Raw genomic sequence first — 24,995 nt, forward strand, 5'->3', positions numbered from 1 at the left:
AGAAGAATGGCTTTTGGAATCAGCTGGAGTTTGGTTTCCTTCATTGGCCCTTTCTAGCTGTCTGACAAGTCAGTCACCTAAACTTAATTCTGGAATAGGGATCTTGATACTACTTCGAGCTATTGAGGATTAAGTGGCTTCTTTGTAAAGCACTTCCTTTAGTGCCTAGCATATAGTAAGCACCCAAAAGAGTCGTCGCAAACAATCTGTTTGCCATGTTGAAGCATCTAAAGATCATTTGCTTTGCAGTTTCTGGTTGAATGGTCAGCTGCTTTGTTGGAAAGATCGAAGCCCCAAAACTAAATGAAGACTTCATCCATCTCTCTGCTTCTATTAATACTATAGCTTTTCCCAAATGGATGTTTCCTTTTGTATCTTAAATAAAAAAAAAAAGTCTAACATTCATACAAGGAAAATGTTAGTATAGAGGATAAAACACCCCACAACAAATCCTAAAGCCTCTAAATGACAACCAAGGGCCTCAACAAATGGCCCTATTTCAAGAAATAATATGGAAAATTCCTCGGACCTCACTATAATTAAATCTGATGGTTAGTGTGTTCCAACAACCCGAATCCTTGTCAATCAAATCCTGATTAAATGGGGGAGGGAAATAAGGGCTAATTTATCTGGGGGGCGGAATAAACTAAATAAAAAAAATAGCATTTGATGTCTATTTCTCATTCCTGTCATTCTAGGACAATATATACCTTCAAAAGAATAATGCCAGTCTCCCGAGATAATGTAAGAAAGACACCATAACAAAATGACAGAGCCAAAAAACACAGAGTGAAAGGCAAGTCACAGATTTGGAGATGTTTGCAATACAGCTATCTGAAAAAGGATGTATGTTTAGAGTCCTTACAAATCTGTAAGAGAGACATTGACAACTCAATTAAAAAATGGGCAAGCAACTGGAACAGGCACTTCATATAAGATTACATCCAGATGGCCAAGATCATATGAAAAGATGCTCAGCATCACTCCTTGACTAAGGAACGCAAAGTTAAAAACCACAAAGAATTACTACCATTAACACAACCCCAAGGACAGAGAACAGGTGAAACTTGCACACTGCTGGTGGAAGTGTAAGTGGTCCAAACACTTCAGAACTGCTTGGGAATATCTACTGAAGTTACACATTACACCCCACAATCCAGCAATTCCACTTCTGAGGAAAGAGGGGTGAGGAGTATGGGGGGACACCTCTGAAAGTTGCTTGTGCCGGTTGACAAAAGACTACAAGAATGTTCATGGCTGTGCTAAGTCAAAATAGTGAAAAACTAGAAATAACCCAAACATCCATCTACTGTAGAATGAATAAAGCATGAACTGTATATTCATACAACAGAATACTAAACAAAAATGAGTCACTGGCCCATGCAACATGGATGAATCTCATAAATGTAAAAAAGGAGCTGGACACATATCAGTACCTATTGTATGAATGCATCCATTTGACACTGAAACACAGGCAAAGCTAGTCTATGGTGATAGAGGTAAGAGTGGTAGTTATGTCTGGACAGCAGGGGGAGGGATATACTGACCCCGAGTGTTGGAAATGTTAAGTATTTTTATCTGGGTGGTGATTATATGGGCATAAGGAAAGGGAGAGAAAGCCATCGAGTTGTACACTTAGATCAGTGCACTTCACTGTTATAGCTGAACAGAAAAGAAAGACCTTCTACCTTCTCTTCTGTGGACTGCCCCAGCTCCTCATTGATGAGTGCATTCCTGGGCTGCAGCTCCAGCAACGTTCTGAAGAGAGTGTTGGACATCACGGTCAGGAATTCTATTTCAGCATTTGGGTGGAGGCCATACAGTGCTGGACTTTCTGGAGGAAGCTTCTCCTCTATGTACTGATGGTAGCCTGAATAATCTAGATTAGGTGGGGCTGCAAATCCTGGTGCCAGCATAAATTCATCTTCAATCTTAAACCACAAAGGGAAAAAGTCCGTTATTACAAGTCTAAATGGAAATCAATCTTTGCATCCTAAGACACTTTGAGAACACTCTTGATAAGAATGTCCAGCGCAATGCTGGATGGGTAGCAGGCTCTCTAAAATGTTTCACGATGCTTTTGGAATTGATCATTTTGCCCCCGTGTATGGCACCAGGCTGACCTCTGGGGAGGAGTCCAAGGAACACACACGAATCCTTGCCCCAAGGAGACGGGAGTCTGCAGTTTGCTTGGGGCAACGTGATACATGCACACAAAGGAATGACTGGGTGCTGAACCATCTACTGCGTACTGGTCACCCTGTCACATGCTCCAAGTCACTGATTCTCCCAAACCTCTGCAAACATTCTGCAGAGAGAAATCGAGGCTCAGAGTAACTTCCCCAGGCAAGAGGTCTGATTTAAATCTTAATTCTGAACTCACTTCAGTAGGACTCTATAGGCTTTGCTTTCCTAATGTACATACTTTCCACAGCACTGCTTCAAATTATTTTATATGATATATATGCATGTTATAAACAGAGTTATATGTACACATACTGAAAAACAGGACTGTGCATATGTAACATTTTATAGGGCAGTATATACAAAGAGTCCTATCAGTGCTACCTCCTTACCTTTGAGCTACTCGGGGCAGAGTCAGTGTTGCTCATCTCAAGATCCACAGACCCCAGGACAGTTGCTGGCACATACTGGTGCTCAGTGAATGAGGTACAAGTGCCTAATGAACGAAAGACTGGAATGATAAGGCATTTATCATGCCCGTCTGCTTCATTAAGGCTTGGGTAGAGGGCAGACATTCCATGTAGAGGAAGGTTCTTAACAAAGGCGATGTGAGTAGTAAGACCAAACCTAAATATGTGAATGTAGTTCTTCTAACAAAAGAATTTACGGACCTGGTTCTCTCACCAACCATAAACACAGTCGAGCGCTTATAATTTTCTAGTTCACTCAGCATCATCTCAGATTTTTTCCTAATTGCTTTTAGTTCCCAGGGGCCATAACCACCTTTGTTTTCATTTTCCCAATCTCTCTCGCTATAAATTCTGTCTAGATATGCTTACATGTACAGAGGGATACTTTAAAAAACACCTAATGTAGCTTTTTTATGCCTAGATTTTCTAAATCATTCCCTGAAATTGGGGTTTTCCTCTATAATTGTGTATGTTATGCCATCTGGTCCCCTCACTCTCACCCAGAGACAAAGTATTCACAAATTCTTATTCAATACTATGTACTCACCACCTAGTGTACCCCAACAAGCCTTGGAAGTGTACAAGGTCCATCTACCCTAGTTCTTAAGAAACTCCCAGTCTGGTGGGGAAAAGGAAGTGATTTTCTATACAACCAAGTCATCTGTGAGTACTGAGAGTTCGTTCCTTCTCAGACCCGCAATCACCAGTTTCCAGAGAGCCTGTGTCCTTACAGACGAAGCTCAGTGGCGGGCTGTGAATTCCAAAAGGCATTTTAAATCTTTTTTTTTTTTTAAATTTTTTTATTGTTATGTTAATCCCCATACATTACATCATTAGTTTTAGATATAGTGTTCCATGATTCATTGTTTGTGCATAACACCCAGTGCTCCATGCAGAACGTGCCCTCCTCAATACCCATCACCAGGCTAACCCATCCTCCCACTCCCCTCCCCTCTAGAACCCTCAGTTTGTTTTTCAGAGTCCATTGTCTCTCATGGGGGTGTTTTAAATCTTTGAGTCGGCATTTCTTTTTGGCGCTAGGAAGATTTCCAAGTTAATCTAATCTTTCATTTTGTGAGAAACAGAAATCTGGACCAACGAATGTGAGAAGGAGCAACTTGGACCATCCCCCCACCGGTATCTATTAGCGTGGTTTATTGCACTCGTTTATCTGCATTTTCTATCATTTCATTCTTATAAAATCAAAATAATCCATTTCTTTTTTTTTTTTTAAGTTGTCATTTATTTGAGAGGGAGAGAGAGAGAGAGCGCACGCACACACAAGTGGGGGGAAAGGCAGAGGGAGAGGGAGAGAGTCTGACGTGGGGCTCGATCCCAGGACCCCGGGATCATGACCTGAGCCAAAGGTAGACACTTAACTGACTGAGTCGACCAGGTGCCCCCAGAATAATCCATTGCAATCTCACTTGTTCAGGGTGACTGAAACAAAACTGTGGGGGAGATTTCAACTCATGTTATTAGTCTATGAGATAATTTAGTCAAAATACAGATATGGGCACAAAATACGAATAATGAAACCAAAAGTTAGAATGCATATATACAAACCACACTTTATTCCCTGCAAACAAGGACTTGGTGTTCCCTCTAAGTGCTTACTAGACTGTTGAGAGAAACGTTAAGAACCAGTTAAATTGTCCTTCAATTAAAGACAGTTAAAAAACAGAGTTTCAAGCAAAGAAACAAACCAAAAAGTGGAACCACTTAAAAATGTTAAAATGTGGGGCGCCTGGGTGGCTCAGTTGTTAAGCGTCTGCCTTCGGCTCGGGTCATGGTCCCAGGGTCCTGGGATCGAGCCCCACATCGGGCTCCCTGCTCAGCGGGAAGCCTGCTTCTCCCTCTCCTACTCCCCCTGCTTGTGTTCCCTGTCTCGCTGTGAATAAATAAATAAAATCTTTGAAAAAAAAAGTTAAAATGCCATGGGGACTGGAAGCGTGTTTGAGTGCCTACTCCTATAGTGCTGGTGGGAACGCAAATGGTCCATACTTTCTGGAGAGACAGCTAGGCAGTCTTTTTACAAACACATGAAGAGTGCCTTTTATATGTTCGTTAATGAGCAAAACAAAAGAAAATCACGAAGGAAAGGCAAGGGCTTGAGGTTTATGGTCAGCCAGACGTGGTTCAGTTCCCATCCCTGAATACGGGTTGGTGGCTGGTGGCCTTAAGAAATGGCAGTTTGAGTTTTAATCTCGCCAGTGAAATGTCGCTCCTACTAGCGACCTAGTGATTGTGGCGGTGGGAATTTAATGACCACGTATGTGAACAGCTAGGCATGTAAGTAGGCTTTTATGTTAGTTTGCGTTTTTTTCTGTGTCCCAGGAACAGACATGATTATTTCAAGTACATTTTGATTTTCTGGAAGGAAACAGACAACCTGAGTGATGTTCTACCGTACATTCCTACTGTGATGTCAAACAGGCAGTTTGAAGTGAGTCTTTGTTTATAGAGGTTCTTATGTGTTCTCTTTCTCCTTTAAGAAAACTGTAAAGACATCAGTGTACTCAAGGGACTCTGTGAATCCTAGCTGTGAATCCCTTCCCACTCGAGGCTTTCATGAAAAGCTGCTGCTTATTGATGGAGCCCGAAGAGTAGAGGTCTCTGCATACGGAGAACCTGCCTGGGCTTCGGGGGAGGGATATTTGAGGTCATTGTTACTCCTCCAAGAATCAATAATTCTACACAGACATTTCTCAGAGAAGATAAATGAATTGCCAATAAGCACATGAGAAGATGCTCAGTATTGTTAGTGCTTAGGGAAATGCCAATCAAAACCACAATGTGATACCACTTCACACCTACCAGGATGGCTTAAGGAAAAAAAAAAAGGACAACAAGAGTGTTGGCAAAGATGTGGAGAGTGGAGAACCTGATGCCCTGCTGGTGGGAATATAAAACGGTGCATCCACTTTGGAAAAATAATATGGCAGTTCCTCAAAATGTTAAACAGTTACATCCAAAAATTTCACTCCTAGGTATATATACCCAAGGGGAATGGAAATGTATGTCCACACAAATACTTGTTCATAAATGTTCATTAGCAGCATTACTCATAATAGCCAAAAAGTAGAAACCACCCAAATGTCCATCAACTGATGAATGGATAAGGAAAATGTGTCCATACAACGGAATATGATTTGGCCATAAAAAGGATGCACGGACATATACTATGGAACGGATGAACCTTGAAAACCTTATGTTAAGTGAAAGGTAGCAAATACACAAGGCTGCATATCGTATCATTCTATTTATATAAAACGTCCAGAATAGGCAAACCCAGAGACAAAAAGTAGATCAGTAGTTGCCTGGGGCTGGGGAGTGGGAGAGAGGATGGTGACTCCTAACGGGTGCAGGGTTTCTTTGGGGAGTGATGAGGGGTCTAAACAGACTGTGGTGATGGCTGCACGGCTGTGAATATGCTTAAAACCTGTAGGTTGTCCAAGTGGAATTGGTAAACTTCCGTTTGAATTTGTCCCAATAAAGCTATTTGCAAAAATTAATGCCATTGTGCTCAAAGAGAACGAGACTCCACATCATGAAGAAAAAACCCATCAAGGATCTGAAGTCATTTGTGCAGAAATCAGTGACAGGCACAATTATTAGGCCCTGGGGAAGCCGGCACCCTACCACTCTGCCCACTCCGTAGGACTGTGGTCCTTCTTACAGTTTGCTTTCTGGGATTTAATAAAAGACCCACCTCCTCTGCTGCCTCTCCAAGTAGTCTTGCCTATGACAAGAAGCTCCCAAGTCAGTGCGAATCTAAACAAGTCCATTTGCCCTTGGCCTTTTGAGGCAAAAAGGCCATGGCCCCAAAGTGCTGTAAGGGATTTTCAGCAATTACTAAAGGTTAAATTATATCATCATGGTGTCTTCAGAGCTGACAGGTACCGGAGTGATTTTCTAGACAGTGCCTTCATTTTGCAAATCACTAAACTGAGGCACAAGGAGGTCCTGCACAAAGCTGGACAGCAAGGTAGTGCTAGAACCAGAACCTGGAGCTCTGGGCTCCCGGATTGCCCGGTTTTGTTCACAGCAGCACCCCGGGCTGCCCACCGCGCACAGCACAGACACGAGTCAGTGGTTCGGGGACTCGCGCTCCAAATACTACAAACGGATCAGCATTCCAACCGCTGCAGACAAAGCCCACGGTCTGTGGAGGCCGACCGCGAGTTCAAATCCCGGTTTAGCTACTTATCAACTGTTTGACCTCCAGGAATCTGGGTTTCTTTTCTGATTACAGGGGATATTAATACCTACTTGGCAGAAGAGTGCACAGAAGAAATAACACACGAGATGTGTAGTACTGACCCCTGGCCCAGAGCAAGTGTTTAATAAATGGCTTCCATTGTTATCATCACAGATTAAATCTAGTCAGGTATGCAAGAGATGTCAGGAAAATTTATACTTAATAATAAAAGACCTTCCATTTATTAAGCATGTTGTTCTAACACTGTACCAACTTTTAAACCTAACAACAAACCCATGAAATGGGCCATTCTTGTTCAGTAGATGATGAAACTGAGGCTCAGGGGAGGTGTCTAAAATCAAAGCAAATGCAGGGAACCCTAGTATTGTTTTTTATTTCAAAGCCTAGCCTCCTAATGGTTACTCTTTATTACCAGAAGCTTTTTAAATACATGACAACTTTCAGGAGACCTGATACCTTATTTTCCGAAAGTAATTTTCTGTGTTACTTGTTTAGCATTGCCAAGTACATGCCTTAGGTCAGAGAATAATAATAATAATAATTCCCTAACTCTGGCCGGAGACCTCAAAGGCACACTGCTGTCAGGGAACCCTCTCCCAGTGCAGCCCTCACTTATCCAGCAAGAAACTCATCCATCCTCCTAACAGGACAACACCACTGAAGGCATTCCGAGCGGAGCTCTGAATTCCACACCACTGATGAGTTGCTTTTCTGATCACGTTTCAGTGCAACCAGAGATGCTAACTCCTAAATAAGTTAACCAACGTGAGAAGTGGTGAAAAGATGTCCTGCAGATGCACAAGTGTTAGATCGAGCTCCTGATGCAAACAGCAAGAGTAGGACACATTTGCAAGAGAAAAGAATAACTGGGATGTTGGCGGCGTCGGACACCAAGTCAGCAAGTGTTTTAACCTCCGCTGTCGAGTTGAGAAGGTGGCGCTGTCTGGTGAGGATGCAAGATGGCAAAGGTGAGGTGAGGATGCAAGCATGGCAAAGGAAGCGTTTTGAGCCTGAAAGTCAGCGGATCTGCAGGGGAGGGTGGATACCTCAAGGGCTCACGCACACTCCAGTGCTGCCCCTCTGCTTTCATCATCTGTATTTAGTGTACCACTATTTGAATGGGAGTTCAGACTTGTGAAGGTTAATGGACTGTCTAGTTTGGCAACAGTCATTCGCTCCTTATCCTCCAGCCAGAGCCAGAGAGGGAACATCAGCATGAGCTGCTCACTCTGCTCCGTGACCTCCACCACCGTTTGGAGAAATCAACCTCTGTAAAGGTCACGTGCCTGGCACTGTTTATCTTTCCCATCTCCATGGTAACCTGCTCCCAGACCTCTTCTGAGGAGTGACTTCCAATTGTAGCAAATTGAAAGTGTCTTTCTGACCTGTGAAATCCTGCTCATTAGAACTAAGGAAAGACCAGGAGACTCACGGCAAAGGAAACAAATAATGGTCACATGGCAGGAAAGGTTTTTTTTTTTTTTTGGGCACTGTCCCCAAATTGTTTAACATTATTAAAAGTAGTAAAAAACAAAATCTGTCCTCAGTTTTCTACATTAGACAACAGATCATACCCCACATTTTCTAATACATGATTATTTACTTCTCAAAATGGACTCAAGGAACATGATCAAAACTATGTAATACTTTTATGAGATGAAGTTCTCAGAGAAATGATCAACAGGAGGTTGCTCAAACTATTAAAAAATATGCACTACTTTGTTATTTTTTGTAGTCCTTTGCATTATTTTTTAGTTTTTATTTAAATTCCAGTTCGTTAACGTATCATGTAATACTAGTTTCAAGTGTACGATATAGTGATTCAGCACTTCCATACATCATCACCCAGGGCATCATCCTGAATCCTCATCATCTATTTCACCCATCCCCCCATCCACCTTAATCATTAGTTTGTTCTCTGTAGTGAAGAGGCTCTTTCTTGGTTTGCTGCTTTTTCCCCTTTGCTCATTGTGTTTTGTTAAATTCCACATGAGTGAAATCATAATAGTATTTGTCTTTCTCTGACTTACTTTGCTTAGCATTATACTCTCTAGCTCCATCCATGTCCTTGCACATGGCAAGATCTCATTCTTTTTTATGGCTGATAGTCCATTGTTACATATACGTCACTGCTTCTTTATGCACTCGGTGGATTCTTGGGCTCTTTCCACCATGTGGCTACTGTAGATAATGCTGCTATAAACATCGGGATACATATATTCCTCTGAATTAGCATTTTTGTATTTTCTGGGTAAATTCCTAGTAGTGCAATTGCTTGATCATAGGGTAGTTCTTTTTTTTTTTTTTTTTTAACATTTATTTATGAGAGGGAGAGAGTGAGTGCACGAACAGGGGGGAGGGACAGAGGGAGCAGGAGAGGGACAAGAAGACTCCCTGCTGAGCTGGGAGCCCGATATGGGGCTCAATCCCAAGACCCTGAGATCACAACTAGAGCTGAAGTCAGACGCCTAACAGACTGAGCCACCCAGGTGCCCCTCATGGGGTTGTTCTATTTCTAACTTTTAAAAAAAATTTTTTTATTGTTATGTTAATCCCCATACATTACATCATTAGTTTTAGATGTAGTGTTCCATGATTCATTGTTTGTGCATAACACCCAGTGCTCCATGCAGAACGTGCCCTCCTCAATACCTATCACCAGGCTAACCCATCCTCCCACCCCCCTCCCCTCTGGAACCCTCAGTTTGTTTTTCAGAGTCCATTGTCTCTCATGGTTCGTCTACTCCTCCGATTTCCCCCCCCCTTCATTCTTCCCCTCCTGCTATCTTCTTCTTTTTTTTTTTTCCTTAACATATATTGCATTATTTGTTTCAGAGGTGCAGATCTGAGATTCAACAGTCTTGCACAATTGATGGAAAATAAAGAAGCTGAGAAAAAGAGAGATAAACAACTACTGGATCATGAGGGCAGAATTCGAGAGATAAGCGATACCATAAGATGAAACAACATTAGAATAATTGGGATCCCAGAAGAAGAAGAAAGAGAGAGAGGGGCAGAAGGTATAATGGAGCAAATTATAGCAGAGAACTTCCCTAATTTGGGGAAGGAAACAGGCATCAAAATCCAGGAAGCACAGAGAACCCCTCTCAAAATCAACAAAAATCAGTCAACACCCCGACATCTAATAGTAAAACTTACGAGTCTCAGAGACAAAGAGAAAATCCTGAAAGCAGCTCGGGAGAAGAGATCTGTAACCTACAATGGTAGAAACATTAGATTGGCAACAGACCTATCCACAGAGACCTGGCAGGCCAGAAAGGGTTGGCAGGATATATTCAGAGCACTAAACGAGAAAAATATGCAGCCAAGAATACTATATCCAGCTAGGCTGTCATTGAAAATAGAAGGAGAGATAAAAAGCTTCCAGGACAAACAAAAACTAAAGGAATTTGCAAACACGAAACCAGCCCTACAAGAAATCTTGACAGGGGTACTCTAAGCAAAGAGAGAGCCTAAAAGCAACATAGACCAGAAAGGAACACAGACAATATACAGTAACAGTCACCTTACAGGCAATACAATGGCACTGAACTCCTATCTTTCAATAGTTACCCTGAATGTAAATGGGCTAAATGCCCCAATCAAAAGACACAGGCTATCAGATTGGATTAAAAAACAAGACCCATCAACATGCTGTCTGCAAGAGACTCATTTTAGACCCAAAGACACCCCCAGATTGAAAGTGAGGGGATGGAAAACCATTTATCATGCTAATGGACACCAAAAGAAAGCTGGGGTGGCAATCCTTATATCAGACAAATTAGATTTTAAACCAAAGACTGTAATAAGAGATGAGGAAGGACACTATATCCTACTTAAAGGGTCTGTCCAACAAGAAGATCTAACAATTGTAAATATCTATGCCCCTAACATGGGAGCAGCCAATTATATAAGGCAATTAATAACAAAAGCAAAGAAACACATCGACAACAATACAATAATAGTGGGGGACTTTAACACCCCCCTCACTGAAATGGACAGATCGTCTAAGCAAAAGATCAACAAGGAAATAAAGACTTTAAATGACACATTGGACCAAATGGACTTCACAGACATATTCAGAACATTCCATCCCAAAGCAATGGAATACACATTCTTCTCTAGTGCCCATGGAACATTCTCCAGAATTGATCACATCCTAGGTCATAAATCAGGTCTCAACCGGTACCAAAAGATTGGGATCATTCCCTGCCTATTTTCAGACCACAATGCTTTGAAACTAGAACTCAATCACAAGAGGAAAGTCGGAAAGAACTCAAATACGTGGAGGCTAAAGAGCATCCTACTAAAGAATGAATGGGTCAACCAGGAAATTAAAGAAGAATTAAAAAAATTCATGGAAACCAATGAAAATGAAAACACAACTATTCAAAATCTTTGGGATGCAGCAAAGGCAGTCCTAAGAGGCAAGTATATAGCAATACAAGCCTTTCTCAAGAAACAAGAAAGGTCTCAAATAAACAACCTAACCCTATACCTAAAGGAGCTGGAGAAAGAACAGCAAATAAAGCCTAAACCCAGCAGGAGAAGAGAAATATTTTTAACTTTTTGAGAAAACTTCCTATTATTTTCCAGAGTGGCTGCACCAACTTGCATTCCCACCAACCATCAGGAGGGTTCCCCTTTCTCCCCATCCTCACCAACACCTGTGGTTTCTTGTAGCTGATTTTAGCCATTCTGACAGGTGTGAGGTGGTAGCTCATTGTAGTTTTGATTTGTGTTTCCCTGATGAGGAGTAATATTGAGCATCTTTTCATGTGTCTGTTGGCCATCGGTATGTCTTCTTTGGAAAAATGTCGATTCATGTCTTCTGCCCATTTTTCAATTGGATTATTTGTTTTTTGAGTGTTGAGTTTTATAAATTCTTTATATATTCTGGCTACTACTAACCCTTAATCAGATATGTCATTTGCAGATATCTTCTCCCATTCGATAGGCTGCCTTTTAGTTTTATTGAATGTTTCCTTCCTGTGCAGGAATTTTTTATTTTGATATAGTCCCAATAGTTTATTTTTGCTTTTGTTTCTCTTGCCTCAGGATACCTACTAGAAAGAAGTTGCTCTGGCCAATGTCAAAGAAGTTACACGGCACACCTTTAAACATTGTTGGTATCTTGTTCAAGTGGGAAAAGAGACTGCGTGGTATAGGGTGCCCTGTGTCTCCATGAAATAGGCAATGGCCATGAGCATGGAGGCCTTTAGAAAGATAGCATGAGGAAAGCATGGCCACCACTTTCGGCTACTTCAAGAGGGAAAACAGGGACTGAGCACTTTTGCCAGACACACAGCCCTGGTCACAAACGGAGCAGCTGTTTGGTCTTTGCAGACACAGGGTGGTTAAGATGAGAATAGGGAAAAGGAGCTTGGTCTCTCTCAACTCCAGTACAGGGGGTACTCTGCCCCCTCCTCACAGACGGAAGAACTGGGCTCTCGCATCCCATTTTTCTTGAGCATATATTTAAGAGTTAGTGACCAAAACTGAGGATACTCCATGGCTTCTGTGACAGGGAAAAACCTAAGGATTTCACTTATTTTAGAACCCTCAAATTGAAATCAATACATCTATCTTCTGGCTGGAGCTCTTCTTGCCCAAGGTAACTGATGGACCCGGGGCACGACATGCCTCAGTCTCCATAAAACAGGTTAACGGCGTCCTTTCTGCGGACCTCCCAGGGTTATTCCTAAGATCCAGTCAGTCAATTTATGTGAGGGTCCTTGGCCTGGGCGTAGAACATGAGAACACACACAAAAATCACCTAGGAGGTCTTATTGAAACAGATTCGGATTTCATAGATAGGAGATGGGGCCCAAGACTCTGCATTTCTAGAGCACCTGGGTGGCTCAGTCGGTTAAGCATCCGACTCTTGGTTTCAGCTCAGGTCATGATCTCAGGGTCAAGAGACGGTGCTCCATACTAGGATCTGTGCTCAGCAGGGAGTCTGCTTGAAGATTCTCTCTCTGCCCCTCCCCCCACGTGCATGCCAGTGTGCGTGCGTGCTCGTGCTCTCTCTCTCAGATAAATAATAAATCTTTAAAAAAAAAAAAAGATTCAGCATTTCTAACAAACTTCCAAACTCTGTGACAGTGGGCAAGAATATATTCACAAAAGGCTAAGATTCCTCAATAATATTTAAGAAGTCTTTACATAGTAAAATTAGTTAAAAAAATTCTTACTTGAGGGGCGCCTGACTGGCTCAGCCAAAGGAGCATGTGACTCTTGATCTTGGGGTTGTGAGTTCAAGCCCCATGTTGGGCGTAAGAGATTAAATAAAACTTAAAAAAAATTTAAAAAAATCTTACTAGAATTTTCTCCTCTGTAAAATGAGTTATAGTGTCTTACCAGAGATGGATTCAGGAATTCTTCCAAATATGCCCGACACAGTTTGCGATCCCAGTCATCTGTGATGTGGCCCCCATACATGATCTCACCAAAGAGGTAACGGAGGTCTTCCCATGGGACCTGGGAGGGATATCATGCAAATGTTCATTTCCAGGCCCGGTGCATCTGCCTCACAGAGGCCAATTAGCAGTACACGCCTCTCTCCAAGCCCCTCTAACACCGTGTTCCCCCAAATCCCCATCAACAGGAACATTTAAAAGAGGTTCAGGAATTGTCTGGGCTTCTCCTATAGAGTTTCTTGACAGAATTACATTCAGGGTGTTTTAATACATTCGGTGAAAATTCACTAACACTGAACTTTTCATGCAGATTTTAAAGCAAGTATTCCTAGAACATGCCATGCAGGGAAACTTTATAAATTCAAAATCTCATCCAAAAATCCAGAAAAGGTATTAGTTCGCAGGGCCTTTGAGGTATGTCATGTTTTTATGATCTGACTGGCAGCAGGTTTTATGAGCTCATTTAGGCAAATAAAGGAAACCTTATATGATCTGAATTTGGGGTATATTTAGGATATCATCCCCCTGCAAAAATCCAGGCAAACCGATCCCCTTGCTGCAGACTGATTTGAGGGCTTGGTTTATGGCACGACTGGCCTACTCCATGACTGTTCTAAGGCTCCAACTAATGACTGTACCATGTGGTATCCAAGAAATAACGGTATCTCCTCTCTATTTGGCTTAGCAGGATTTGAAGCCGCTCTCTGCTACCCTTTAGCTTCCTCTGGGTTTGCAAAACATGCCAGTCTGTGATGAAGCCTTTCCAGACAGGAACCTTTAAACCCTCAGGGGCAGTAGATTGCCTCCCAACAGTTCAAGTAAAAACTTAATTATAGCCTTCATTGGTTGCATGATGTGACAGAACAAGTAAAATTGCTTCAACTATTCCAATGCACTGGTTACAAGTTTATTTGAATTTGAATAAATGAACCTCAAAGAGGTCTTTCTTTTAAGCCCGTCTGAGGTGAGTGAGGAATACGAGAGGAGTGAGTGGACTGAAGGAGGCTCCCTGAACCACCACGTGGGCCCCTTCCGTGTCGCCCTCATGAAATGGATGGGCAACAGAGACCACGTGGGCCCCTTCCGTGTCGCCCTCATGGAATGGATGGGCAACAGAGACCTCTCCACTTCATTTCTCTGAGTGCGTTCTTGATAGAATAGTACCTGCTGTGTATTCTACCATCGGATATGCATCGCCCTCAACATTTTCATCAGCTAGGGTTCTATTCTTTTCAATAACGGACTCTTCTTCCCCCAAATCCTGATCCTTGTTTTTAACATATACCTTCCTGAAAAGGGCATTTTGTACCACCAAACTCCGTGAACATAACCTAACTCCCAAATCCCGGTCACTGGCTTCGCCATACTGGTTTTTCCACGTGTGGTGAATGACTCGGGTGTAGACACCTGAGAGAGGAGAGAGCATTCAAAGCCAAGAGCTGTGTTGCTCCTGGAGTGCCGGTGGGGGGTGGGGTAAGCAGCACCACACCATTCACTTGGGCCACCTGGTTGCCACATCTCGGGATGTGAGAGGCAGGGACAAACAGAAGTCCGCTCCTCTCTTTCTCCCCATCATTTCTAACTCGACAATGTACAGGATTCAGCTGAAATGGGATAATATTCCTTGCCTCAGCCTCAGGGGACAGTTACAAAGGACTTGTATAAAAGGATTAAGTGGTCCATTTCACTTTCTACCTAGAACTATTATAATAGTTTTACCTGTAACATTTTACATAAAATGTGTTAAGATCAACTCAAAATATTATGTATTACGAAGATCAAAATATGCTCAAATTTTGTATATTTAAAAAATGATAGCTATGCAGGCGCCTGGGTGGCTCAGTCGTTAAGCGTCTGCCTTCGGCTCAGGTCATGATCCCGGAGCCCCAGGATTGAGTCCCGCATCAGGCCCCCTGCTCGGTAGGGAGTCTGCTTCTCCCTTTGCCCCTCCCCCTGCTCGTGCACGCTCTCTCTCTCTCAAATAAATAAAAATTAAGAAAACAAATTTTAAAAAATTGATGGATATGCAATGTTGGTCATCACATACTATATCAAAGCCACTTATTTTGGATACAACTTGCTCAAAATAGGTTCCTTAGGAGAACACACCCATGTTATACACTAAGTGTACATACTCTGATAGCAGTCACATCACCTTTGAAGCCTGAGAAGACTTATGTGGCAACAAAAATTGTAACAGTTTGGTTACCAAAAGAACATAAAGCAACTCTCTATACACAGAAACACAGATGAGTCATTTTAAAGGTCCTTTACAGAAAGTGTGGCCCAGAGCGTAATACCTGGTTTGGATAAATGTTATCTCAATTTTAACAGCTTTAACTGAATGGGAAAAGTTTCCTTTATGAGGACTAAGCCAGAAAATTCTTACAAATGGTTCTTCCTTTTTGAAATCCAATCACTGGGTTTCTAAGAGTTTACACAAATGTTCTTGATGAAGCATTCCCGTTCCCATCTGTAAAACACATTTTAGCTATGAAATAAAATCATTCATCTACCTTTAACTTCCAATCAAGGGGAACATTACTGAGAAAGTCACAACAAGGTGGCATCCTTAATACATAATAATGACATATGCAGGAAATGCACCATTATTTATACATGTGACGTGCTGTAAATTGCTTCCATCATAAGAACTAATTGTAGTGATTATTAATGCAGTGTTATGAACTGTCAGAATTGCTGTATGTAATTACATTTGTGCAAATGCTTCATTACCTGCCTAATGAATCTGGCATACATGCACATGTAAACCACTGTTTTTGTTAACATAATGAAGGACATTTTTTTTTTTTTTGCACTAAGCTGCTATGTAGAACTGGCTTGACCTATCTTATGAAGTTCGAGCATCCACTGCTGGAAAACCTTTGATCTGGTGTATTTTCACACTTGGCAGAAGATGCATATACAGTGTCAGCTATTTCAATAATAGCTTCAAAAGAGAAATTACGGTCCATTTGATAGTGGCCAAAGACTGACAGATTCAGTACACTCTTTGGAAGAGGTTATCTGGCCACCGGCACTTACGTGAGGGTTTGCCTCTAAGTAGTTGTAGAGGACGTTGGCGCAAATGGTGAGGTCTCCAGGACTGAAGGGGTAGCTGCGGCTCCAGCCCCGGGGGCCAAACCTCAGTCTCCCGGCCACACAAGCATGGAAGTAGCACAGAGAAAAGAGGATGCTTTTAAACTCCTGCTCCTTGGAGCACGCCTCAAGTGTATCCTGGGAGAAAAGGAAAATATTTGATTATCCTTCTGCACCCTTTCCAAGGGCAAGGGTCTGCATGTTCAATGACCTTGTGTATAGCTCCGAGGGAGATCTAGGACAGGGGTACCATGCAGTTTGAAGCACGGCTGCCTATCCTATCAGCGCATAATAGAGGACTGACCTTTTGGCGCTTGCCAGTCTGTTAATTTAAGACGAATGCTTTCACTTTGCTTCAGTTATTTTACCGAATGCGTCTAAGTTCGCTAGAAAATGACAAAATTCATTCTGAGCCGTGATGATACTGCTTGACATCATTTTCCCCTGCAAAATTCTCCTTGAGAAATCTAGCTGATCAAAGGACACCACCTTCGTTTCATCAGTGTAGCAGAATACTACTTAACCCCCAGCCCTTTACTTCCTCTGGTTTCAGAGTCATACAGATTACCTGGGCACATGGCCACCCATCAAAAAACCATTTCCCATCTCCCGTTGAAGCCCAGATGTGCCATATGACCAAGTCCTTGCCAAAAGAATTTGAGCAGAAGTGATGTGTACAATTTTCATGTCGTTTACTTGAAAGGAAGTTGCTTGCCCTGGGTGTCACTCTTTTCCCTTCTCTGTGGGCTAGACAGGAGGATGACCAGACAACCACGGAAGCCACCCACGAGTGAGTTCCAGGGGAGACACCTACCAGCTTGGGTGTGCAGCTGAGCTCACGAAAGCTGCCAGTTATAAGTGAGAGACGTCATCTTGTTTGGATCACTCTAATTATGTAGTCTACCTGAGCTAATACAATCATCCTGACAAATGGTCTCCTTCCAATGAACTTAAAGTAGAATTCATTGCTGGATGGAGAGAATGGCATATGGAGGCGGGAAAACACACCCTGTAGACTAGATCTCTAACATTTTTTTGAAATTGCAGAGGGAAAATTAAATCCTGGCATGCTGGTATGGTTATGGCTCCCACCGCCATAAAATTAAAAGGTGAACAACAGCCATCCAGTCTCTGTCTTAAGTAAGTAGTACTTTATTCTCAGCTTCGGCAGTTCTGTGAGGCAAACAAGGACTACTTCAACTGATGTTGGGCAGTAGAGGAAGACAAGGCCAAAGCTGTACCTTCTTGCCTTGTCCTTTAAGATGGCCCAATTATAGCCAGTCTGCATTTAAAATGAATCTGACAACTTGGGCCATCTATAAAGTGTATTTAGCACCTTTCAGGTGGGAGTTCAGATCTGGTCTCCCAGGCAACTTCTAGTAAAAGTCTAAACGAAACCAAGACTAGACTTGTTCTCTTGTTCTAAGACTAGAAGAAGCTTTTCAGTTTCTTTCTGTCTCACTTTCATGAGAATCCAAGGTTACTACTAAATACAGTTCTAGAACTGGCCAGGCCATCCACAGTGCAGACCCAACTAAATCACTAGGTCATTCTTTTTTTAAAAAATTTTATTTATTTATTTGACAGAGACAGTGAGAGAGGGAACACAAGCAGGGGGAGTGGGAGAGGGAGAAGCAAGCTTCCCGCCAAGCAGGGAGCCCGACACAGGGCTCGATCCTAGGACCCTGAGATCATGACCTGAGCCGAAGGCAGATGCCTAACGACTGAGCCACCCAGGCGCCCCTCACTAGGTCATTCTAAAGCATTAGGCCATTTCTAGGTAATTTATGGGGCTTGAAGATACACAATCATTAAACATAACATTTCCACAAACATGAAATAAAAGACAAGTTCGTGAAAGAATAGAAACCATATAATTGGAATTAATCTTGAAGAATATAAAAAATGTATTAGTTTTAAATGTAAGAAATTTCTAGGAGATGAAATAGAAATATCAAACTTTTACTTAGGAATTATGATCTAACAAGTCACCTACCACCTCCCTGAATAACATATAGTCCACAGAAAACCAAGGTACTACAATAACCAGTACATTAATTCCATAAATAATTCATATAATGGATTTAGTTTTATCCTCAACGCTAAAAAAAAAAAAAAAACCCAAAAACTTACAATTTGGGCACCTGGGTGGCTCAGGTGGTTAAGCATCCGACTCTTGATTTCAGCCCAGGTCATAATCTCAGGGTTGTGAGATCAAGCCCTGCTTTGGGCTCCATGCTGGGCGTGAGAGCCTGCTTACGCTGGGAACCTGCTTAAGATTCTCTCTCTCTCCCCCCCCCCTCTGTCCCACCCCTACCCCACCCCCCCTCAAAAAAATTACAACTTAACGCCCATTTCTTTATGCTCTGATAATATAAATGCCACTGGAAAAAATATGAATCAAGTTTTTCTAATTAGGAAAAAGTATGAGTCTACCTAACATTCTACACTTCAGGTCAGTTGTATTTTTACAAACCAAAAGATGAGCAAATTACTATCAGAAAATACACAAACAGCACTGTGAACAGAGAACAGGCATCCACACTCACGCAGATGAGAGTTTTACATGAGCAACTACCAGTTATTTGTTTCTGCTGCAAATCTTAGAGAAAAAGAAATCTAGGGGTGCCTGGGGGGCTCAGTCGGTTAAACGTCCAACTTTTGATTTTGGGTGGGGTCATGATCTCAGGGTCTTGGAATTGGGCCCTCTGCACTGAGCATGGGGCCAGCTTGGGATCCTCTCTCTCCCTCTGCCCTTTCCCTGCCTCCCCTAGCATGTGCTGTCCCCCTCCCCCCCCAAAAAAAAGAAAAAAGAAGAAAAAAGAAATCTGTATCTTATTTCAAAAATGTGGTTATTATCTGGGTATGAAAGGAGCCTAAACAGTACTCCCTTATGACATCTTCTTTCTTTCTTTGGTTTTTATTTTTTTTTAATTTTTTAAATTTAAATTCAATTAATTAATATATAATGGATTGGCTTCAGAGGTACAGCTCTGTGACCCCTCAGTCTTTTTTTTTTTTTTTAAGATTTTATTTATTTGACAGAGAGACACAGCGAGAAAGGGAACACAAGCAGGGGGAGTGGGAGAGGGAGAAGCAGGCTCTCCTCTGAGCAGGGAGCCCGATGCGGGGCTTGATCCCGGGACCCTGGGATCATGACCTGAGCCAAAGGCAGACGCTTAACGACTGAGCCACCCAGGTGCCCCTCTTTTTTTTAAATTAACATATAATGTATTATTTGTTTCAGGGGTGAAGGTCTGTGACTCATCAGTCTTTTTTTTATTAGCATATAATGTATTATTTGTTTCAGGGGTGCAGGTCTGTGACTCATCAGTCTTACACAACACACATCTTCAAGAGGCAGGTGCTACTGAGCTGAAACACACAGGGAGACAGGACCCTATAAGAAATGCTTCTTTACATCTTGATCACTTAATGATTGCATTTATATAAATAAAGGACTAATATTAAACTTGTTCATTATGAACATACGTATCAAAGTTTAAAGGTAAATTCTGACTTGGGGGTAAGATTAAAAATAAAAATTTAATTGATTTGAACAGTAAAACATGCAAAACAAAAACACCGCACGGGAACAGTTCATTTGTCCAGATCCCTTGAGTGCTTTTCTCATCTGAGGAGGGCGCCCAGACAACAGAAGTGATGACTTGGACTTGTTTCCCTAACCCAAAGGAGTACGCAAGGTAGACGGCATTCATTACCCTTTGTCCGTGTCGCAAGCCTCAGCTACATAAGACCGTGGCAGCAACACAGAGCACCCAGGATGATACAAGCAGCCGTGGCAAAGTGGGAAGCCTGTGATGCAGATCACTAACTGCCTGTCCGAAAATATCCTGTTGCTGACTTTTAGCTGGGCATACGGCTGCCCAAGATAAAGTGGCTCTTCCCAGCCTCTCGTGCAGGTAGGTAACACAGTGTGACTACGTATAACCAGTGAGAGGCAAGGAGAAGTATTATGTATTCACTTGTAGGAAGCACCTTAAAAAAAAAAAAGCAAATGTGTGCCCATGGTCATCTTCTTTGTTTCTTCTTTCATCCTACTGTCAGGAACATGGATATGGGGGCTGCCACCTGGGACCCTGGCAAGCCCATTCCAGAAACAGCGAACTGTAAAAGAACTAGATTGATGACAACTTCATGTGACACAGTGAGCTCGGAATGACCTACCTCCAGAATTCTCAGGTGGCACATATAGTTCTTTAACTTTTTTTAAGCTACAGTTGTTTCCTACTTCTTTCACAGGTAGCCAAGCATAATTCTAACTGGGAACATATTCACAGATGACCAGGGAGTACAGGTTAATACCCTTGAATCACATCATCTGAATAAAACCCACATTTTATTTTCTAACATAATGACAAGTCAACATTCATAAGACTATTCTAAAATTTTTAGATTTTCTTTAGAGTTTTTGTTGGGTAGGTTTGGGCTGTAAGAGGTTTGATAGGAAGTTTATTTATTTTTTAAAGATTTTATTTATTTATTTGACAGAGAGAGACACAGCAAGAGAGGGAACACAAGCAGGGGCAGAGGGAAAGGGAGCGGCAGGCTCCCCACTGAGCAGGGAGCCCGATGTGGGGCTCGATCCCAGGACCCTCGGATCATGACCTGAGCTGAAGGCAGCTGCTTAACGACTGAGCCACCCAGGCGCCCCAGGAAGTTTATTAAATAAATAACTTTGATTATCTTTGCTTTTGCTACTTCTGATCAAATTTAGTCTTAATATTTCAGAGGATCCTTTCTACTAGATAAATATTTCCCCTTTAGGTACTTAAGAGTCTTTCCAATAGTTGTCATCTTCAGTTAATCTAAGTGGCTTTCTAGGTAATAGTCAAAAGAATGGATACTTTCATAAATAAACTAGAACAGGGGAAGGGATTCATATATAGGTTTTGGGAATCATCCCTATTCATTCATCCCTATCATGATATGCAACAAATTTCCCAATGTGCATTTCCCTGGGGAGAGTATCCGTGGTTTTATCAGATTATCAGAGAGGTCCTTACCCACCCCCCCAAAAAAGCTGACGGACAATTGGGCTGAGGCATATTTGATCATGATATGCTCACTTTTCACAAATACAGATAATTGTCCTATGGGTTGGATAAATCCTATTTAAATGTATTAAATTCCTGTTTTGTATTTACTTTGGGAAAGAGGTTGAGAATGTCCTAAGTGGTCAGAAATTATCAACTGAGGAATAAAAAAAAAAAAAAAAAATACATGCCTGCCGTGGTTCACAAAAGAAAACATACTGCAACTATATAATACAGTCAACAAGATTTCTCAGTGCCTTCTTTATACAGTCGACCATGTTTATATAGGCTATAAATTAATTACTTAATTAGGTAATTAACTGTATTCTTCAAAACTGTAATCTTAGGTGGCCAATTATTATAATTCCTTCATAATGTTGGCTTGAGTATTGGCCCAGAAGATACTAGTGAAGAATGATAATATTTCTAACAGGAGTCTTTTTTTTTTTTTAAGATTTTATTTATTTGTTCATAAGAGACAGAGAGAGAGGCAGAGGGAGAAGCAGGCTCCCCGCTGAGCAGGGAGCCCGATGCGGGACTCGATCCCAGGACTCCGGGATCATGACCTGAGCCGAAGGCAGACGCCCAACCATCTGAGCCACCCAGGCGCCCTAACAGGAGTCTTAATATACCAAACCATGTGCATTTCCTCTTTAGGGTTCATTCTACTTCTCCTAATAAGAATACTATTTCCTGGGGTGCCTGGGTGACTCAGTCGGTGAAATGTACTCCTGTCGATTTCGGCTGGGGTCATGATCTCAGGGGTGTGAGGTGGAGCCTTGCATGGGGCTCCGTGCCAGGCATGCAGCCTGCTTAAGATTCTCTCTCCCTCTCCCCCTCCCCTCAACCCCTCGTTTGCACTCTCTTTCTCTAAAACAGACAAACAAAATACTGTTTCCCAAGGGTGTCTAAGAAATCAGAGGGAATGGCAACTCAGAAAAACGACGACAAAGGAAATTTGTTTGAAACATTTGTTTATGATACAGATGTGCTAATATGCATAAGGAGAGTAGTGATAATAGGAGTGTTTATGTTTGTATTAATTTATTTATTTTGGAAGGAAATCAAAGTATAAATAAGATGGCAACATGGATATACGGCGAGAAGACGATTTAAGTTTACTAACATCAAAAGCAGATCTAAAACACTGAATATTATACTGGAACTCTCCCCAGGTCATTACTGTTGTTGCTGTCCTCAGTCCCAGCAACCAGAGTAACAGTGGCTTCTTCTCTTCCCGTGCTAAGAGATATTGGTCTGCCACGTTTGTCTTCGATAGCAGGTTCTTCAGAAAGGAATGTAATTTATTCTCCTTAAACATGTAGCTGCAGTATTTTTTTAAAGATTTTATTTATTTAAGAGAGAGAGCACATGTGTGAGTCCGAGTGAGGGGGAGGGAAGGGGAGAGAGAGAATCTTTTTTTTTTTTTTAAATTTTTTTATTGTTATGTTAATCCCCATACATTACATCATTAGTTTTAGATATAGTGTTCCATGGTTCATTGTTTGTGCATAACACCCAGTGCTCCATGCAGAACGTGCCCTCCTCAATACCCATCACCAGGCTAACCCATCCTCCCAGCCCCCTCCCCTCTAGAACCCTCAGTTTGTTTTTCAGAGTCCATCGTCAAGGGGAGAGAGAGAATCTTAAGAAGACTCCATGCCCAGCGCAGAGCCTGACTTGGGGCTCCATCTCACAACCCTAAGATCATGACCTGAGCCTAAACCAAGAGTCGGATGCTTAACCGGCTGAACATGTGGCTGTAGTTTTAAGGCAAAACATAGATTTTCTAGTCCCTGGAATAGGGAACGGCAGGGGGATACTTTCAAGAGATTAAATCAGGGCGCCTGGGTGGCTCAGTTGGTTAAGCGACTGCCTTCGGCTCAGGTCATGATCCTGGAGTCCCAGGATCGAGTTCCGCATCAGGCTCCCTGCTCAGCAGGGAGTCTGCTTCTCCCTCTGACCCTCCCCCCTCTCATGTGCTCTCTCTCTCTCTCTCATTCTCTCTCTCAAATAAATAAATAAAATCTTTAAAAAAAAAAAAGAGAGATTAAATCAGACACTCAGATTTCACTTCATCCCTCTGCACGAGATGCATGAGTAGCTAATGGCCCCATGGTTTTGTGAGAAGACCCTGACTTTGCCCTCAGACCAGGCTTCTGTTTTCTTACCTGATCAAAGTTGTAGAGGGCAGCATGCAGATTGGCCAGCATTCCTGTGGGGGGTTCATTAGTAATTTTAATGGAATTTTCCAGGAGTCCTTGAGGGATGATGTGTTCTTGTGGTGTAGCTGCAGATTCGGCACTCATGAAAACCCGGTAATCTCTGTGGCTTCCTTGGCTGAATCTTTCGAGGAGTTTCTCCAAGGTTCCTAGCCACTTGGCTACCAAATGGACATTCTGAAAAAACAGTATGGCTTATAATTCTAGTGAAACTGAAGTAGATTAAATTATGGGATCACAATATTTTCCTATATATCAATGTGTAGAAAACTCAGAGAACCAGGATTTAATTTTTCCTGTATCATCATGTTAGGGAACAAAACAAAGCACCAAAACACGACTGTACGGTGAACACGTGTAGGGTTCCAAATCACCACAGCTTACCTTTGCAAACCCAAATCTCCTTCCAACACACTTAGCCACTTCCAACACCCATCAGTCACCTCTGACATGGAGTTCCTGACACTCTTCTTTGTTACAGTTCAAACTCAATTATGGAGACTTACCTGGTTAGTTTAATCAAGGATAAAAACTAAAAGCCAGAAATGTACCTCATCACCCATTTCATTGTTTCTGATACCAACCTCCTCTACTCAGCGCCTACTCATTAGTATGTGAACTCCAAAGGATGTGAGGGGTAAACGGCTAGCCGAAAAAGAAATCACTCTTTGTTAAGATGCTCTGCGGATCCCTGATAGGTTAATTTCCTTAAACCTAGAACTTTCAAAAATTATGAAAGAAACAAATGTCACCACCATCACTTCTTGATTTTCAGTTTTATGATTCACAATCCTCCAACCCTCCAATCCTAAACACCCGTGGAGTACATGGTAGTTGGCGTGGTGAGAACAGTGTGAAGGCCCTGCCCTCACACGCTCTCTGGCTCTGGAGACGTCCTTATTGTAGTGATTGCAACATCACACCTGGGAATATGTAGTTACTTCCAGCAAAGAAAAACATTTAATATTATAAAAGCTACAAAAAACCCGAAGAATAAAGGCAAATCGGGAATGGAATAGTAATGCAGGTACCTTTCTTTGAAACAGTTCTGTTGTAAGAAGATCTATGCCAATTTAGTTGTTCACATTATGAGGCTTTTTCTTCCTTTGGCAAATACTGAACATTGGTGGGTATCATAGCTGAACTGTGTCCCCCCAAATTCAAATGTTGGAAGTCCTAACCCTCAGTACCTCAGAAAGTGACTGTATTTGGAATAGGTCTTCAAAAAGGCACTTAAGAGTAAATGCAACAATTAGAGTGAGTCTTAGTCCAATATGGCTTATGTCTTTATAAGAAGAGGTGATTAGGGGACACGGACACAC

The 24,995-nt window shown here is 42.0% G+C and overlaps 1 protein-coding gene across 1 annotated transcript in view; it reads right to left on the minus strand.

Annotated features, from left to right (window-relative positions):
- The window catches only part of DNAH11 (dynein axonemal heavy chain 11), a 320,378-nt gene that overhangs the window by 6,943 nt on the left and 288,440 nt on the right, over positions 1-24,995 (minus strand). The window contains exons 73-76 of the mRNA XM_032401311.1: positions 23,623-23,850; positions 16,341-16,532; positions 13,237-13,356; positions 1,689-1,931 (exon numbers count right to left, since the gene is read on the minus strand). Of these exons, the coding sequence (XP_032257202.1) occupies positions 1,689-1,931; positions 13,237-13,356; positions 16,341-16,532; positions 23,623-23,850 (783 nt within the window). The remainder of the gene's footprint in view (positions 1-1,688; positions 1,932-13,236; positions 13,357-16,340; positions 16,533-23,622; positions 23,851-24,995) is intronic.

This window comes from Phoca vitulina, unplaced genomic scaffold (assembly GCF_004348235.1).
Source record: "Phoca vitulina isolate PV1807 unplaced genomic scaffold, GSC_HSeal_1.0 scaffold4, whole genome shotgun sequence".
Classification (NCBI taxonomy): Eukaryota; Metazoa; Chordata; class Mammalia; order Carnivora; family Phocidae; genus Phoca; species Phoca vitulina.